Source organism: Coptis chinensis, chromosome 5 (genome assembly GCF_015680905.1).
Source record: "Coptis chinensis isolate HL-2020 chromosome 5, ASM1568090v1, whole genome shotgun sequence".
Classification (NCBI taxonomy): Eukaryota; Viridiplantae; Streptophyta; class Magnoliopsida; order Ranunculales; family Ranunculaceae; genus Coptis; species Coptis chinensis.
Window position 1 is genome coordinate 26,343,285 of NC_141460.1, and position 18,254 is coordinate 26,361,538.

At 37.5% G+C, this 18,254-nt stretch overlaps 1 protein-coding gene and 1 pseudogene across 2 annotated transcripts; both read right to left on the reverse strand.

The window, feature by feature from the left end:
- Positions 1–940: 940 nt before the first annotated feature.
- On the reverse strand, positions 941–4,103 carry LOC147497211 (choline monooxygenase, chloroplastic-like; annotated as a pseudogene). The gene is made up of 10 exons (XR_015195053.1): positions 3,859–4,103; positions 3,733–3,778; positions 3,527–3,662; positions 3,361–3,439; positions 3,053–3,267; positions 2,811–2,906; positions 2,485–2,606; positions 2,304–2,397; positions 1,349–1,399; positions 941–1,259 (listed from the first exon to the last, which is right to left on the reverse strand). The product of XR_015195053.1 is annotated as a choline monooxygenase, chloroplastic-like (transcript).
- Positions 4,104–4,247: 144 nt separating this feature from the next.
- On the reverse strand, positions 4,248–14,053 carry LOC147497212 (protein MANNAN SYNTHESIS-RELATED 1-like). The gene is given in 7 exon segments (XM_086559885.1): positions 4,248–4,607; positions 4,609–4,698; positions 5,287–5,863; positions 9,628–9,713; positions 11,165–11,232; positions 11,336–11,483; positions 13,621–14,053. Coding segments are annotated over 7 exon segments (1,257 nt in total). The 5' UTR covers positions 13,723–14,053; the 3' UTR covers positions 4,248–4,421.
- Between the last annotated feature and the right edge of the window lie 4,201 nt (positions 14,054–18,254).

The window sequence follows — 18,254 nt, forward strand, 5'->3', positions numbered from 1 at the left end:
TACGCGTTCTCATTTCATTTATTCACAACAAATTGTCAAATTTTCCAGTACGTTGTGAAACATATGATGAGGAATCTGGCCTTCATTCATATCACGTCGTCCTTCATGTCACTGATGAAAGTCAGAGGAGTGTGGCGGCAAGCACTGAATTCTAGTTGAGCTATAAGCCAAAGTATTCGCCTATAACTTCCCTTGCTAGTTCCTACTTCCTACAAAGGTATGCTTCTATTCAATTCAGACATTTCCGAAATGACGCTTTCTTTATCTCTAATCCTATGTCACAAGAACAAATACTTGTGACTTGTGAGGGCTCCAGGTTTTAATGGATGTTTTTGGGAACGTTGAATTTACTGTTTAACAATTTCATCCCCATAATCCGCTCAGGAACCATCTTACAGTATATTTAGGTCCTACAAGGCCATGTAGCACAGAAACCGAAAAGTAAGCACACTCAACTGGACTCACCTGGGGAACTTTTAATTCTGGAGTTAAAGGAACCAAACCAACAAAATTTTCAATGCCTATTGAAGGGTTCTCAATACTCATTTCTATATATTTAGCTACCTATAAGCTATCTAGGGCTTCTCCATATTTTCTTACGTCCGATTATGCCAAGAGATAGGGCCACATGAAAAATTGAAGAACTAACAGATGGTCTACGCAGGTCCTAGCTAGAAGTATTCTGAGGACCTAGTCACAAGGTCTACACAGACAGCAAGGCTCATTACAATAAAACTAAGAAAAACCAACTGAATATCCAACTCTGACATGCATCGCTGGCTATAGGCTGTTACATGAGCTACAATCTGGCATGTGATGTGCTGTGTCAGCATCATTGTTTAAGAAAATTGTAAAACTTTGACGCAGATTTTCAGTTCAACTCTAAGTTGTTAAGCAGCATAGATCCCATCTATAACTATTGATTTTCAACAACTAAAGCTTTCAAGCAGCATAATTCTATTGGACATCCAAATCCTATCACAATACTAATCGTCAGGGGAAAATAGACTGATACACCTCACAGATACATTAATTGCTGCTGTGATACATGAAATAGAATACATTTGATTCACAGATATTATTGACCCCGTTGAAACATCAAACAGGTACACAATTATTATTCATTTGGTGAGGTTCTCAAACAACAGGCAATGAAAATGATGCATTGCTTTCTCAACGGTGGGAGCATACCTGCCAGTGCAGTATGCTGGTGATTCCAGGCCCTTTTGAACACCTTCACACAATGTAATGTCTTCCATCTACAGTCACAATAGATAGATAGATTTTTCAGGAAAAGGGAAGGGGGACACACATTATTTTTTTAATAAAAGCATTTGACAGTTCAAACCTGGACTCTTTCACTTTCTGCTAAACTACTTTCAATAAAAGATTTGTCATCCTGAGGCATTAGATGAAGAGTAGCTCAATCAGTTGATGGAATTAAAAAATGAGACAGGTTCAACACTTCGACTATGGTTTTGACTTTTAAGTTAACACCTATGTTAAATGGACTTAAAATAATTCGTGGTCGGACACATTGTATCTGATATACCTCGCTTTTTTTGATATTTGGCCATGTCAGACACGCCATTATCTGTGCCAGATTCGGACACACCTATCCGTGTCATTGTAACTTTAGGTGAAAACAAAACACAGAATCGGAGATTTTTCACTTATGCATGGAAAACAATAGTATCCAACTTTATTGGGCAAAAAAGCGTCAACAATGCGGATTTTTGTGATTGGCAAAGATGATCTTAATGATCTTCATACCAAAAGATCACTTCATTTGGAATTTTCTGACCCTGACAAAAGCCTGAAAATTTTATGTAAAACTGATGAACTAAAAAATTTGAGAAATATTAAAAACTGCGGGGTACATTTGGCAGGTTCAGACATTTCAAAACCAGGTATGATGTTCTTCATGATGTCTAGATCAATCTCTGCAAACATCACGTCTTAGTTCCATGCCATTGTATGATATAAGTGATCTTTAGATGCTAGATTTACTCTTTCTAAAATAAGTGTGGTCAACATGGGTAGTACACGTTAAATCAATGCTAATGCTTGAGTGACAAAGAAACTCCACTGCCTCGAACTCCAAACCATGTGATGAGCATGGTGACAAATGACAACAACCTAACTCACTGGACAAGAACGAACTTCAAGTTCATCTGAAGCATTATTGATCTTTAAGTCACATGGGCTAGGCCAACCCATATGGCACGGCAATGCCTGTTGCAATTTGCAAATTGTAGCAGTATAATGGAATCTACAGCCCATTCTATATAAATGCGACATACCTTGAGAGAAGATTCGAGAAAGTAGTCAAATATCACTTGGCACTTATTAGGCCCAAGTGGAAGTACTAGATTAGTATCCATCCAAGGACCGTACCTACAAAAACAAAACTTCAGCATTAGGGAAAAACTGTGTGAAGTAGGTGAAGACAGGAAAGTCAAGAATGAAACAGAAAAAGAGTACCTATTTATCATAAAGTTTGGGTAGACGAACGCATAAATGGCTTTTGATCCAAGTCGATCACACTCATCTTTATTTTCTGTCACTCCACTCTCACACATTTGGAGACTAACCTTCTCAAATATCTATGACATCAACAACACCAACAAACTAATATATTGCAAATTAAATGAGGAGAAACATTGAAGAAAAAAAAATGAAAAAGGGGGAAAAAAGAAAGAAAGGAAGAGAGAGTAAATCTCACAGCCAATTCCATTCTGAAGCACATCTATCACACAGTCTAAGATTATAACTAAAAGGCCAGAATATTAAACAGGTAACGAGCATACTGTTGTGGAATAGGACTCGAGCTTAAGGCCAGATGCAAGACCTGTATGTGCATAAGGTACGTGATAACCTCCATCTAAATAGTTGTCACAGAAGACCTGCATTAAAAGGGATAACGGATGTTGGTGTAACTTGTTTGTACTACACATGCAAGCATTGTACCAAAAACAGACCATTCAGTGCTCATTCTTAAACAGGGGAAACAGGGATGAACATTTTAAAATGAAATAAACAGGAATCAAACCTTCCAGTTGCAATTGATGGTATACTCACGCCTGCAAACAAAAGCCAGTGACGAGTCAATCCCATTTGTACTCAGCATCTCTGAACAGCTACCAAGCCACTCATTTGCCACTGTCTTGCTATGAATCTCCTCTTGAAGAAGCTGGACATCTTTGTCTAAGTTTATAAGTACGAAAGGACCCCAGATGGCCACTTGGAATGGTATAAGGGCAATTCCTAATCTTGAAAGACACAACAGCAACAAAATAAGCACAACTTAGAAACTCGTAGTACAATAAGTCAATAACCATGGCTAAGAAGAAATAACACATACATTGACGTTAAAGTTTTGTATTCCTGATATTCTTGTAGCCTTGAGGAGTACTCCATCCAATCCATAAGTCCATCCCTTGGATACGTAATTTGCAGTTATTAGACATATTGTATAAAATACAAACATATTAGTAGATGAAAAAGAGTGGGTATTAAAACTCACATGATAAGGGCATACGAAGCATGACTTTTTCCCACTCCCGGAAGCAAGAAGAGAGGCATGATGACGACACACATTGTGGAAAGCGTGAACTTCACCATTCACATCTCGACATACCACAAACTCTACATTTCCCAATCTGATTCACTTTTATATAATTAGTAATAATTCATAAAAACAAAAACAAAAACAAAAGCACACACGTGTACCTGCCAGTGAAGTAGTGATGTGGGTTTTGTATTTGTTCCTTAAACCCTGTAAACAAATATATATAAATATAATAAGAAATGATTTTTGAAGGTAAGTATTAATAGGAAACGTATGTACGTACGTACCGACGGCTTGCCAACCGCGATAAAAGAGTTGTTGGAGTTCGAGATGATGGAAAGTGGGATCAGTGTACCATGAAGTTGGAGGAGTTTGAGCTTGTTCGAGGGGTATTTTCGGGTTGAAATCTCGAACTAGTTGTTGAGTTTTGGAGTTGGAGGTGATTTGTTTTGAGAAATTACGTGGAGAAGAATAATAATTACGAGTTTGGAAACAAGGAAGAGAGACTAGTTTGAGCAACGCCATGGCGGGTTTTTCGAAGCTAAAAATAGTTTACCACTTTTGCCCGCCTTTCTATTCACAATATTTCTCATTTCTTTTCGCTTTGAAATATTGTTGCCCACGAGTATCGAGTATACGTACATGTGAACTGATTACTACGATGAAGACAGAAAGATAATACATGAAGACAGCAATTTTATATGACACTTGATCCTAGAGGGAAGGAAGTGAACAAGTAGCCAGTTTCAACATTTACATGCTCACGAAACCTACTTTAAGGTCCATTTCTGTATCTCAATAACCAGGCCAAGAAGGAAGATTTGCTTCAGGTTGTGGTGTATATAGATTGTTAGCAGAAACACGAATGTGCCAAGTGGTTTTTCTTGGAGATGTAAGAGGAGATGAAGTCAGTGATGGAAGAAGAACTGGTTACTGCGGCAGGAACAAATATTTGAGTCTTTCCAGAAGCAATTCTCTTCCCTGCTACATTCGCATAAAACAGGCCAGAGATGGCAGGTACAAAGACATCACTGTGGGGAGCAGATGTGAAAGTCGAGAGCCTTTTCAAAATCTGAACTTCCTGACTTGAGGAACTTCCCCTTTTTATCTGCTGGCATTATGCCTTCCTGCAGCATTTTATGAAAAACAAACAGGTATTTTAGAAGTTGAATACTCAAAGCTTTGAATCATCAATTACTTAGAAACTGACTGCTGAATTTCTGATACTTGAATTTGATGAAACCATTAGGGTTGCAGGTGAGGGCAATCAACATATCCACATGAACTACAGCTCACCCTTAGTTCCTACATCAACACAAAACCTTCACAGTCTAACATCTAACTAATTGCATTTTTGTGGATGGTCGCTTGACCATAAATCAAGCCAGAGGAGATGGAGCCGCAGCAGTTATGTAAATAAGTTGGTAATAGCTTTAAGAGTTCTATGTGGGGGGTCATTGTGATAGTGTACGTGTCCATGCTGTGACTATGTGAACCATGTTTAGACATGATGTAGTTGGTTACACCAATCAAATCTCAGTCTTGCCAATGGAAGGCCTCAATCTCAGTAATATATCTAAACAGGATTTTGGGTAATTTATAACTTGTGCTCCCCTCACAAAATTGGATAAAAACTGTAAGAATTTCTCATGCTTATGTTGGATCAATATCTCATATACGTACATAACGAAAAGAAATAAATAAACAAATCTTACCTTTGTAAAAGTTTTTGGAAAGATACCCTTCAGAGCATCAAGACTACTATGCCACCTAGACTGAGTCAAATAAATTGTTGTGTCCCTACCAAAGCCGATGTTCCTTAAGAAGACTCCAATTTCCAGAGGACCATAGCAACTTTTTGTTCCAGTACCACCTTCCCTTTGGCACCCTTTCTTCTCCAATATATCCATCCTCAGATCAACCGCAATAAATTGCCCATCTGACTTTCGACTCAAAGTTCTTAACCTCTCTATCATGGAGTCAACCACTTCGTGAACTTCTGGTTGCAACTCAAGAGACCCATACGTTGCCAAGCATGCAATTGAGTCCACCCTTTTCTTTTCTGTCTGTCTCATATTTATGGAAGGGAAGTAAGTGGCAAGTCTTAAGCTTCCCTTTTCTCGGAATATGGGTTCAACATGTTCTACAATGTGGTTTTCAGTAATCCTGTTAGGGACCCTCACGACAGCAATTTCTTGATTGGATAGTTCTTCAGGCCAATGCTTCACTAGTTCAACAACACCATCAAGGCTTTTGACAAACTTTTCTAAATCATATATTTCTTGGAAGTACCTGAAAGAATTCCAGTCACTTTAGTATTTAAACATGATTCCTATTTGTTGCATAAATAACATAATTTCGCGTACTCGTAGGGGAGATCAGGTCACCTAACAGACGTAGTTGATAAGTTCAGACATAAGCCATGAAAAACACAGATTTTTGTTTCTAACATTTCTTGAGAAAACTTCTAGTATATCTGAAATTTACATTACTCTAAACTAGTTTCATTTCTTTGAATTGTATGTTTGTTTCCTTTTCGTCATTCACAGATGAATTATGCATGACTTGAAGTTTGACATCAAAAATATTTCAGTATTCTACATAACCGAGTATGTAGAGTTGCAACGAGTATAGGTTATACAATTGACTATTTCCAAATTCACTAGGATATCTTCCAGAAGGGACTCCGTATGAAGGTTCCGAGTTCCAACCATGGATAACAGGTGTAGAGTATAGTTATAGAAACCTGAATTTATGTTCATTGTTCTACTCTCTTGGTACGTCATCAAGATCAGTCACTTGGGTTCTTCCAAGAATGTCATGTAGAGACAGATTGGAACTTAATCAACATGGTGAAACACTGAAGCCCAATACTTCTTGGAAAAAACTAAAATTACTCTCCACACGTAGCGTCTACCTTAATTCTTAAGCTTAGAAACTTATGGGATCTAATGATGAGGTTTAACAAGACTTACCTACATCACCAAGTTTTATAGGCACTCTCATGTTTTTCCTACCAATGCCTACAGCATCCTCACATAAAGATATCTAAGCTGACATCAGTGGATAATAAAAATACACACAAAGAGGTTTTCTTTGTTTCTATTTACTTCAAAAAGACACAAGGGAAAGATCTTACAAACAAAACCTTACAGAGAATTTTTTGTCGAGCAGGCACCTCTCCGTGGAAAGTGTTGTTTAAAATGGGTCTTTCAACCATATGTGCATGTTGGAGGGAGGGTATTTTTAACTTTTTATCGAGCCTCAAGCCGGTTCCATGTGGTCGAATAGATACACTCGCTTGCCGCACTCTCTAGACTCCCTAGCCTCACCCGAATCCTCCTACGTGCCCTTAGTCCCTTTCTCCACCATTGCATTTGCCACAATATAATGCCACTAGCCTCACCCGAATCCTCCTTCGTCCCTTTAGTCCCTTTCTCCACCATTGCATTTGCCACAATATAATGCCATGTGGCATTGTCCTTCAGTCTAACAGTTCAGTAACTGGTTGTGCAATGTGATTTGCAGTGGCACTGGAAAAACAGAGATGCCAGGTTAAATGATGTGGTCACATGGATTTTTTTCTTAAGTCAAATGACGTATGTGTTTTTTAAAAGAACTTCCCTTGTCCTATACATGAGGGAATCAGTCAAGGGGGAACATCTCCCCAATCTTCCGAGAAAAATAAGGTCAAACTTAACAGTTTTGGCGTTTCACAAAACCCTGCTTCTATTTCCAAGGGAAGTGTTGGTTTGGCAAAACATTCTGCATTCCACTGTTTGACGTGCTTTAATAAAAAGTGGAAAAGATGGTAAAGGGCAGACTTGCACATTAATCTAATTCTGGTTGACTCAAGATTTTATCTTGTATATATCTGAAATTTACATTACTCTAAACTTGTTTCATTTCTTTTAATTAAATATTTTGCTTCCTTTTTGTCATTCACAAAGGGAATTATGCATGACTCAGACTTTGACATCAAAAATATTTTACATAACCGAGTATGTAGAGTTGCAGGGAGTATAGGTTGTACAATTGGGACTATTTCCAAATTCAGAAGGTTCCGAGTTCCAACTCAGGATAGCAGGTATAGAGTATAGTTATAGAAACCAGAATTTATGTTCATTGTTCTGCTCTCTTGCTGTGTCATCAAGATCAGACATTATTCCAAGAATGTCATGTAGAGACAAACTGGAACTTAATCAACATGGTGAAACACTGAAGCCCAATACGCATTGGAAAAAAATAAAATTACTTTCCACACACAGCGTCTACCGTAATTCTTGAGCTTAGAAACTTATGGGATCTAACGATGAGGTTTAACAAGACTTACCTACATCAAATTTTTATAGGCGCTCTCATGTTTTTTCTACCAATGCCTACAGCATCCTCACATAAAGATATCTAAGCTGACATTGGTGCTCAAATCTCAGTGGATAATAAAAATACATGAAAAACAATTTTCTTTTTCTGTATTTACTCAAAAAATACACAAGGGAAAGATCTTATAAACAAAACCTTATGGAGAATTTTTGGTCGAGCAGGCACCCCTTCGTGAAAGAGTTGTTTAAAATGGGTCTTTCAACCATTTGGGGGTGGGGTGTGTTATTTTTAACTTTTTATCGAGCCTCAAGCCGGTTCCATGTGGTCGAATCGATACACTCGCTTGCCACACTCTCTAGACTCTCCTCACCCAAATCCTCCTTCGTCCCCTTAGTCCCTTTCTCCACCATTGCATTTGCCATAGTATAACGCCACGTGGCATCGTCCTTCAGTCTAACAGTTCAGTAACTGGTTGTGCACTGTGATTTGCAGTGGCACTGGAAAAACAGAGATGCCAGGTTAAATGATGTGGTCACATGGACTTTCTTCTTTGGTCAATGACGCATCTGCTTTTCAAAAGAACTTCCCTCGTCCTATATGTGAGGGAATCAAGCAAGGGAACATCTCCCCAATTCCCACAAAAATAAGGTCAAACTTAACAGTTTTGGTGTTTCTCAAAACTGTGCTTCTATGGCCAAGGGAAATGCTGGTTTGGCAAAACATTCTCCAGTCCACTGTTTGACGTGGTTTAATAAAAAGAGGAGGAAAAGATGGTGAAGGGTAAAAGGGGGGATTGGAATGAGGGAGAGTTGGCCCTCAAAAAAATTGCTACAATAATGCCAAACATAATTATAATAAAGATTTAAAAAATCATTTCATACAGTCTAAAGAAAATACCTAAACTAATTAAGTAAACTAGTAATCCTTGCACGTTATACTCATGTGTTCTTCCTCTTTCCCTCTCGTTCATTCATCATCTCTTCAAAAACAAAAAATTCTAATCACTCTCTCTCTCATATGCATCTCTGTCAGTACCACTTCTTTTTGAAGTTCCCAGCGAGCATGAGATTAGCATATATTGCAATTTATAAATTTATTGGGGAGGTTATTTTTTTTCCTTAATTTTGTTCATCGGTTTTGATTTTATTGATTAAACAGCAATACCCCTTGGCTCAATACTTAAAATAGTTTAGAGGTGATCGATCTATCTCTCTTTGATAGTTTGATTTTAAAGATCAATATGGACATCGGGGTTCATTGAAATTTTAATTGCATGATTTTCATAGATTTATTTCCTTTGAATGGGAGGAATTAGATGGGTGCTAATTTGTTGTGAGAGAGGATATGAGATGAGAGAGAGAGAGAGAGAGAGAGAGAGAGAGAGAGAGGACCCACTCTACAGTCAGTGGTCACCATGTATGCAGTAAAGCCAACAAAGTGGCAGAATTTTCAGTCTTGGGAGGGCCCACTATGCTTTTGATAAAGTAGTGAAGCTCAGCTGCTGCTCAAGCAAAATAAGCCTAGTGAGGCGTTTTGGTTGGAAAAGTATTTTAAATTAACTGAACACGCTTTCACGATTGAAGAGTTGATTGTAGTCTGAGGACAAAAACTGGAAAGATGTGCCAATTGATGGTGTATGAATTTTACTGTGGGTGGGGGACGGCACTTTAAAGAAGAAAGATTATAAAAATAATTCAAGATAGTTGAAGACGACTAAAATTTATAACACTAACCTCGTCTCACCAGGATTGCTTCCTCTGATGTCAGGGAGAACAAGTGTGGCCCCAAGATGTCTTGCAATTACGACCGTATTAGCAATCTAATATCATCAAACAATTTAACAAAATGAGCTTAGGGACCAACATGAGAGAAGAGAAATGATATCTTAAGTGGTAACAAGATACTTTCCTGTAAAACAGTCCAAGCAAGGACCAACAAGAGAGAATAGAAATGTGAACAGCTCAGTAAACAGTATAAACTAGTAACAACAGATTTAACGGTAAAACTAAAAGCGTCCAAGCAAGAAGTCTACAACAAATGAGCCTTATTATCAAGTGAGCATAGCGAACGTTCTTGGGCCTTGGGGGGGTGTGGTTGTCCAAGAATCTCTCTCTCTCTCTCTCTCTCTCTCTCCACTGCTTTGCAGTATACTAGTGTTATGAAGCAATGACACATTTCACCCAACACATTTACCACTACGACACTGCAAGTTAATGGGGGAGTGAGCAGAGAAGAAGGTTACCTGGGGTTTTCAGAGAGAAGATGTGGAGAAAAATGGAAGAGGGAGGGGTGGGTGGGCAGACAGACACAGTGACAAATGTTTTTATGAACCCCCCCCCCTCCAAAAATAAATAAATAAATAACAAAAACAACAACAACAACAACAACGAAGAATTCGCTTTGCTCACAGAGTACAAATGTCATCATCTCAAGAATTAAACTAGTGACGAGAGATATAACTGCAAACGAGTCCAACAAGAACTTTTTTTTATCAACAGAAGGGAAGGTACATTTCATAAATTAAAAGACAAATCACTTAAACAAAAGCGGTGAAGCCAACCTAGCAAGATACTACATTAAGGATACCACCTACCCTCAAGCTCAAAACCAACAAATTTTACACTATAACAGAAACCCAATTAATCCAACAAGAACCATCCAGTAAGTGATCCATCTTATGGTCCAAATAAAGAGATATTTGACATGAATGCATAACACATTCAGCACTTAATGCAGCCATAAAACTCAATCTGAGACCTCCTAGACAAAAAAAGAAAATCCAGTACTAGTTCAGAACATGATCAGTAATCAAACTTTAGGGAGATAAAGATACGATAATTCTTCAAACCAACTCATACCTATGTTCTAACGTACAAACTTGTTACACTTTCAAACAATTACCTCCACTCCCAATCATAAAAGCTAAGTAAAACATCAAAGACAATGTGATAGATCTACGATGAAAAAAGTTCAACGAGAGTGAATACTTGAATTTAAGATCTAGACGAGGTTGCTTGATGGCATGCATCACCAAGGTGCTAGTAACGCCCGTCAACTATACCTCTGTAAATGGGTAGTGTTGAGAATGTTTAATCCCACACTGGGAGTTTAATGTCTTGTATTGTAGTATTTACTTCCTGGGTCTGCTGCACTCATTGCCAATTGGTTTTGAGTTGGATGCCCAATTTTAATAGGTAGCTTTCCTTGCCCTTAGTTACTATAAAATTTCAGATAGCTAAGTCTACAATGATTACAGTTAGCACAGCATACCTGTGAAATGTGGTATTCTGGGCCATTGGTTAATGAGAATATAATGAAACCCTTCGACGATTTGGCTTCTGCAAACCCAAAAAGAAGCGATGATCAGTAACACAAACAACAGCAAAGATATACAGAACCACAATGGTTAACAAGAATTCTTCAACACCACAGTGAACTTACTATGTCCTGGTCTGGTCCAGCAACTTTTAAGTTTTAATCCATCTTCCTTCCACGGCTCTTTACTAAATCTAGGAAGTGAGACAAGACTTTTCTCTGTAACTTTAATTGCATCGAATTGAACAGCCGAAAAATCTGGAATTCTCACCACCTTTTAGGTGGGAAGAAATAATATTGAAGAATATACAATTAAACACTCATCAAGGACTAATTTTCACTAAGCAAAGATAAACACATTGAAGCATTTATACCATAAATATTCATTGGAACTTACAAAACACATCTGAGAAAGAAAAAAAAAACCTGGATTCAAGCCTAATTTAAGTCAACAAATAAATACATATGGACAAATCAAAGTGCAAACCATCAATCAAGGCAATAAACTATTTACAGCAATTTAAGTATTCTTATAAAATCTATCAACAAAGAGAAAACATCAGCAATGACACTGATCCCATGCAAAAAGAACCATGCAGTTGCTGCGGGGAATGAAATCTATCTACAAAAACAAAGGACCTAATAAGATCCCCATTTTGAAGCGGAGAATAGATAGGTTCTTCAAAGTAAATATTAAAACAATTGCTCTAAATTGGTGTCATGGTTACTGAACCTTCTCCAATAAAATTAGAAATAAGATGGAATGCAACTATCTTTTTCTGTAAATAAATATACAAGGATGATCCACAACTCATCTATTCCAAAGAGCTAAGCGAACTTCAAGCATTAGGGGGTACAAAAAAAAGTGTCAGTGTTACCATCTTTCCACACCCACAACCCGCGCCCCCCCCCCCCCCTGAACACTTCATCCCTTCCCCTACTCTCCTCCTTCCGTTGCTCTCACATTGTCCTTTTTTTTTTTTTATTGGTAAAATGTGTATACTTATATATAACTATAACATCAACAATCAACAACGTAGAATGAGATATCCCACATAAATACAACAAAGGAAACTAGAAAACATGAAAAATACAATGGCAAGTCTGCCTTTTAGAAACAAGCACCCCCAACAGGAAACTACAATCACGCTTGGCCAAGCAAGGACTCCCATCTAAACATAAAGTCCGCAAAGGGTGTCTCTCTCCACTCCTCCCAAAACTTCAACCAAAGAAAAGTAAAACCTCTGATCGATATAATCACCTCTGTCATAGACTCATAGACGTCTTAAAACCATCAAAGTGTCTCAATTTATTTGATCTCTCTCACATCGTTTCAAACGCATCTCCTGTTACCTCTCATCCTCTCTTCTTCTCTGATTGACTGATTCGTTCTCAGAATTTTTTATCAGAGAAGGAAAAAGAAGTCACCATGGCAGAAACAATACGAAGGTTTGCTTCAACACTGCAATCCATCTGTTAATTTAACACTCATTGAGACCCTAGTTTCGACTAACTGGGTACTAATGGTGATTGAAGAGAATGTGTCCTACAAACTACAAAGTCGTGGAGGAGGTTTATGTTGCAATTGGGTGGAGATGTAAAGTAGGGAAGCGGGGCAACCGATAGTCCCATCATCATAACGAAAGGTTGGTTTTGAGTTATTAGCTCTTGGGTTTGTTTAAGAAGTAAGTAGAGCAAACTGCATACTAATTGCTTGCATAAATAACTGATAAACTATTTCATTAATACACTCTCCATTTATACTAATATTCAGACGTAGATGCTGACTAGGTGTTATAATGAATGAGAGAACCAATCGGAAAAACAGGGTGAGAATATGGGTTCAAAGATTAAAGGTACTTAAACAGCAGCTGTTTGTTCACGTAAGCCGCTGTAGCTACCCCATCGATCGAAAGATTGCATTTGGGTGTTTTTTTTAGCTTCCACTAGTTTTGTTGCAATCTCATTCCATGGAGATTATTAGATTTATTTATTGCTCTAAACCTTCCTTTGTTCCTCGCCGCTATGTGCTAATACTAAGCGGAACTCTCAAGAGCATTGCAGCTTCCAATTTATCATTTCTGGCTAAGGAAGCAAAGTCACAAACTCGTAGCTTCCGCGTTCTTATGAATTACTAGAAAATTAATGTCTTATGAATAAAAAATAATCACTCATAATATGTCAAAATAAAATTCAAAAATATAAATGTAATTATATTACCTTAGGCTTTTTTTTCAATAAGCAAATTATACAAACTTAAGTCTGCCGTTTTTAATTGACTAGCTACTAACAATTACTTGAAACAACTCTCTAGCATTCCCTATTTGATTATCAGTTTGCAAAAACAACATCTGATTGATAACAATGAATCCAACAAACCCATCTATAATATAGAAAAATGGACTACTCACCTCAACTGAATCAAAATGATCTTTCTTGATCATATTGATTAGCATTGTGAACATAGTCAGTGTTAAGAACGCACCCAGAACTTGCTTTGCATCCATTGCCATATTCCCAGATCTCTCTCTCTCTCTCTCTCTTGGATCTAGTAAATATCCAAAACCGACAAGTGGAGAATGAAGTGAAGTGTGTTTGGGCAAGTACAAAAGGAGACAAAGAGAGACAGCTAAGTTCAACTTAGCTAGCTTTTTTTGTTGCGTGTTTCTCGGTATTAATTAATGGCCATGGAGTAAACTATGACACTCTTTTTCTTTGAGGAATCTAACACATAAGATTTGGAACAGTGGACAAGCGTCAACGTGGTTCTTGTGTTTAGTTTGCTTTGCGTTTTAGTGAAACGACACCTAGAATTTAGTAACTCATGGTCTGATGCTCTATCTCTTTTTTTCACCTTTTTTAGTTAAACAAAATCTAGGGACTGCCTTTAAATGGGCTTTGGACTGGAACATCATGTAGCAATGTAGCATGTGTACACCGATTTGGTGAGGAAAATTATGAATTCAAATGGCAGTTTTAGTACCAGATGACTTACGTTCGTGCCTTGTTGACCCACTAAGTAACTCATTAACGAAAAAATGGCCCACTAACTAACAGATATTCAAGCCCAGGCCTATATTAAACTTTGGGCTTGGATGGGTTTGGTTGAAAAGAAGCATTGAGTTTGGTTCAAAAGAAGCGTTCTGCAGCTTTACAACTCAAAGTTCAAGCGAACTATCGACTGTCTGTGGTGAGGAGCAGAGTAGTGAATGATATGACAACCTATTTGCAGGGCCAACTATCGATTGTTAAGAAGTTGGGCAGATTAGAGTGTTAATGGTAAGGCTTGGAATCCAAGTAAACTATGTTAGTCTAGCCCCTAGACAATGTGTCTGGTTGAAACTTGAGGAATGCATGTTATAACACCCCGTCTTTTCTTTTATTTTTCCTAGTATAATACTAATACTAATAATAATGGATAATAGATAAAATAAAATAGGATAAGTGTTAGTGGAAATAGGAGACGTGGGTTTATAGGATAAACTCTCTTCCCTATTTCGAGGGTTTTTAAAAACAGAGAAGAAAAAGATAGGGTTGGTAAAACACAGAGAGTTTTACCGAAAAGAGAGTTTCACAGAGAGGAATGAGAGAAGTTTCTTGCTGGAGATCTTGCTGACAACAGGAGGAGCAAATAAGTTCTGTATCGGTGAGTAGATACTTTCAATGATATAAAATGTTACACTTTGAAAATAATTATAAAACACTGATTTACTGCTGAATTCATCGTTTTTCTGTCGACTGTAAATGTTAGAAATATGGTTGTATACGCGTGTGATTGTTTGAACTAAGTGGTATAAAACAAAGAAATACATAAGATTGTTAACGCAGAGGAACATATATACTGTAACCTCGTCATCTGATATTAATGGAAAGTTGAAGATTTATCTTTTTGTTTAACCAGGAATGAAATCGAGTTTCCATTGAATGATATAGTTAATTGTTCTTATATGGACTCAAAACTTATTGCTTGCTACGAGTGTAAACTGTTTTGCCTGATGAAGTTATATCTTTGATTTGTTGTTGTCGATTGAATTGAAATTGGGTGGGCTGTTGAAGCTTGGAAAATGCTTGAACAGGTGTTCATGGTGGCGGCTCGCACAAACATCATCCTAAAAAATATTGTGAACTGTTATTATGTTGATTGTGTTGGTTGATTACTGATTGGTGGTGGTGGAATTGTTATATGAGAGCTGTGAAGCTTTGAACCGCCATTAATGGCGTCAATACCACGATTTTTGAAGGGCGAGGGAATTGGGATTTTATTATATAGAAAGGTTGGGGTTTTTGTGATGAGTGAAACCGTGGGGTTTGTAGTGGAGTTAGGTTGGGGGTTGTGGTGGTTGATCGGTGGTGGAGGTGTGCAGTAGAGGAAGAAGAAGGGACAGAGACGATCCTGTTCATTGTTCCTTATTGGGCTTGGGCCGAACTCAGTATTGGGGTTGAGTGTTTTAAATTTCAGATTTCACTTATGGGCTTAAGTTTAGACTTTGGGCCTTAGTCTTTGGGCTTTTGGGTTAGAGGAGTTTGGGATTTGGTTGATTCTTTGTTGACCCTTGGCAGGTTGACTTTGACTGTTGACGAGTTGACTTTGACTAGCCGACCAAGTTTGACTTTTAACTCGGATTATGATTTGGTGTATTAGGATAGGTCTAGGGCTATTAGCGTGCTTGGCTTTAGGCTAAGACTTTTATATATATATGCGTGTGTACGTGTATTAACTACTATGTGATATTTCAGTCTTTTATGATATACGACGCTATGACACTTAGACATCGATATATTAATAACGCGTAAATAATAATATAAGAAACAAGATACTCCTCCGTTCTTTGAAATAAAATATGCAATAAAGTTTAATAATGCGTAAACAATTTACCACACCCTTTTAGAACTCTCCACGTCTCAAGTTTTGGAAATGAGTTTTATGACTGATGATGTCATATGTTAGGTGGGCATTTATGGAATGTGTCATAAATGGCCCGTTAGCGTTATAAATGGGTATTCATTGAATGTGCCATGAATGATCCGGGTATTTATTGAATATGGCGAGAATGACCTAAGATACATAGTTACTAAATGGTGGGTGTATAAGAAAAGAAATTGATTAATTGATAAGAGAAATTGATTTGATTATGCGAGTGTGTTTGGGCTTACATTTGAATACCTATAGGATATCTACATATGTTATATAAAACTTCTAACTTTCTTTTGGGGAGGGTAGGACTTAATAATATTTTGAGGCGAGGGGCGGTCCTACCCTTATATCTGATAAATAGCTATCGGTAAGTTTAATTCAATTCCTTAGCTATTTAAACAAATCATTATAATGAGTTAATAAAATGGAAGTCTTACTTGGGAAGAAACTATGCCGGTTGAAATGACGGAACTACTTGTCTTCCAGGCTGAGAATGATTAAGTTATGATATATTTAAAGTGTTAGTTTGATAAGTAAAATTTGGAAATGTTTTTATGTGGTTAGTCTACTCATACCAAAGCAAATTCTATTTTCTTCAACCCATGTTTGCTTTGTTTTGGCAACGTGGGTGTGTTCTTGGAAACATAGGTGAACGGCAGTGGAACCGCGGCGTGTGATTTGGATTCTTGCATGGAGCAGTCCGTTAGTGCTTTTATTAGGTCCGATTCTTATTGGAAGGATGTAATAACGTAGTTTACATTTTCAGCATGACATGAGAATAAGATATTGAAGACTTTTATTCTTAGAGTTTGTTTGATGTTTTGTTTGGACGGAAGATAGCTTAATAAAGTGATGGTGGAAATTCTTGGGTTTATTCTTTTATGATTTGGGTTTTAGGTTTTGGCATGTGTTGTAGCCCCGTCATAGCCTAGGTTTTAGACAATTGAACATAGTAATGTTTGAGATATTTATATTTCAAATATTGACTTTGTAATTGTTTAGAAATTCGAGCTGTGACATTTTGGTATCGGAGCTTAGGTTAGCCTAGATTTGGAAAGTCTAGGTGATCCTCGAAATGTGGTGATTGAGTGTGTTTGAGTTTAAGATGTTTGAAGTACTAATGGAAGTCTGTTTTGTTTTAAGGTGATGGATGGAGATGATAATGACATTACTGGTACTGGAAGTAATACCATACTTGCTGATTTGGGAGCAATATTAACTTAGTTGGTGCAAACTATTCAGAGGGGTCAACATGCTAATCTAGGGGATTCTTTTGCTAGGAGAAACAAGGATTTTGCAACTTTAGGAGGCCAGAAGTTCAAGGGAGAGAAAGGGGCCATTGATGCTGAGAAATGGGTTACTATGTGTGAGTCCGTGTTTGCTAAGATGTAACTCATTTGAGAGGTGCGGCGAGGAGTTGACTTCTCACCACTTGGAGGGGGTGACTTTATTTTGGTGGAGGTCTATCAAGGATAATGTGGATGTGGGAACTATGATTTGGGAGGATTTCCAGGTAAGATTTGAGGGAAGGTTTGTTCCTAATGCTGTTAAGGAGCAATTAACTGAGAAATTCTTTAATTTGACCCAAGGAGAAAAAAAACTGCTAATGGCACGTGACTAAGTTCAATGAACTATCGAGGTATGCTCCTTATTTAGTGGATACCCCAGTAAAGAAGAACCAGAAGTTCATCCGTGGACTAGAGCCATATCTATTGAGTTATTTGATACCCTTTGATTAATAAACTTTCGATTGCGTGTTAGATTTGGCATTAAGATATGAACAATTGGATAATAAACCCAAAGATGAGAAGTTTAAAGAGAATGCCCCAAAACAAGTCAGCTTACACCTTATTTCTAGTCAACCACGTCAAGGGCAGAGAAAAAGTCGGCATCACCCATATAATAGGCAAACAAGTAAGCATGTGAATAAGGACATTAGTACTTCGCTAAAGAAATTTGATGGTAATTGTTTGAACTATGGGGAAGTTGGTCATACTATTCGAAGATGTTCTAAACCAAATGAACTAGTAGGCAAATGTTATAAATGTGGACAGTTGGGACACTACGTTAAGAACTGCACTGGTTAATGTTAGGTATGTATGAATTTGTTGTTTACTAGTTCCTTTATTG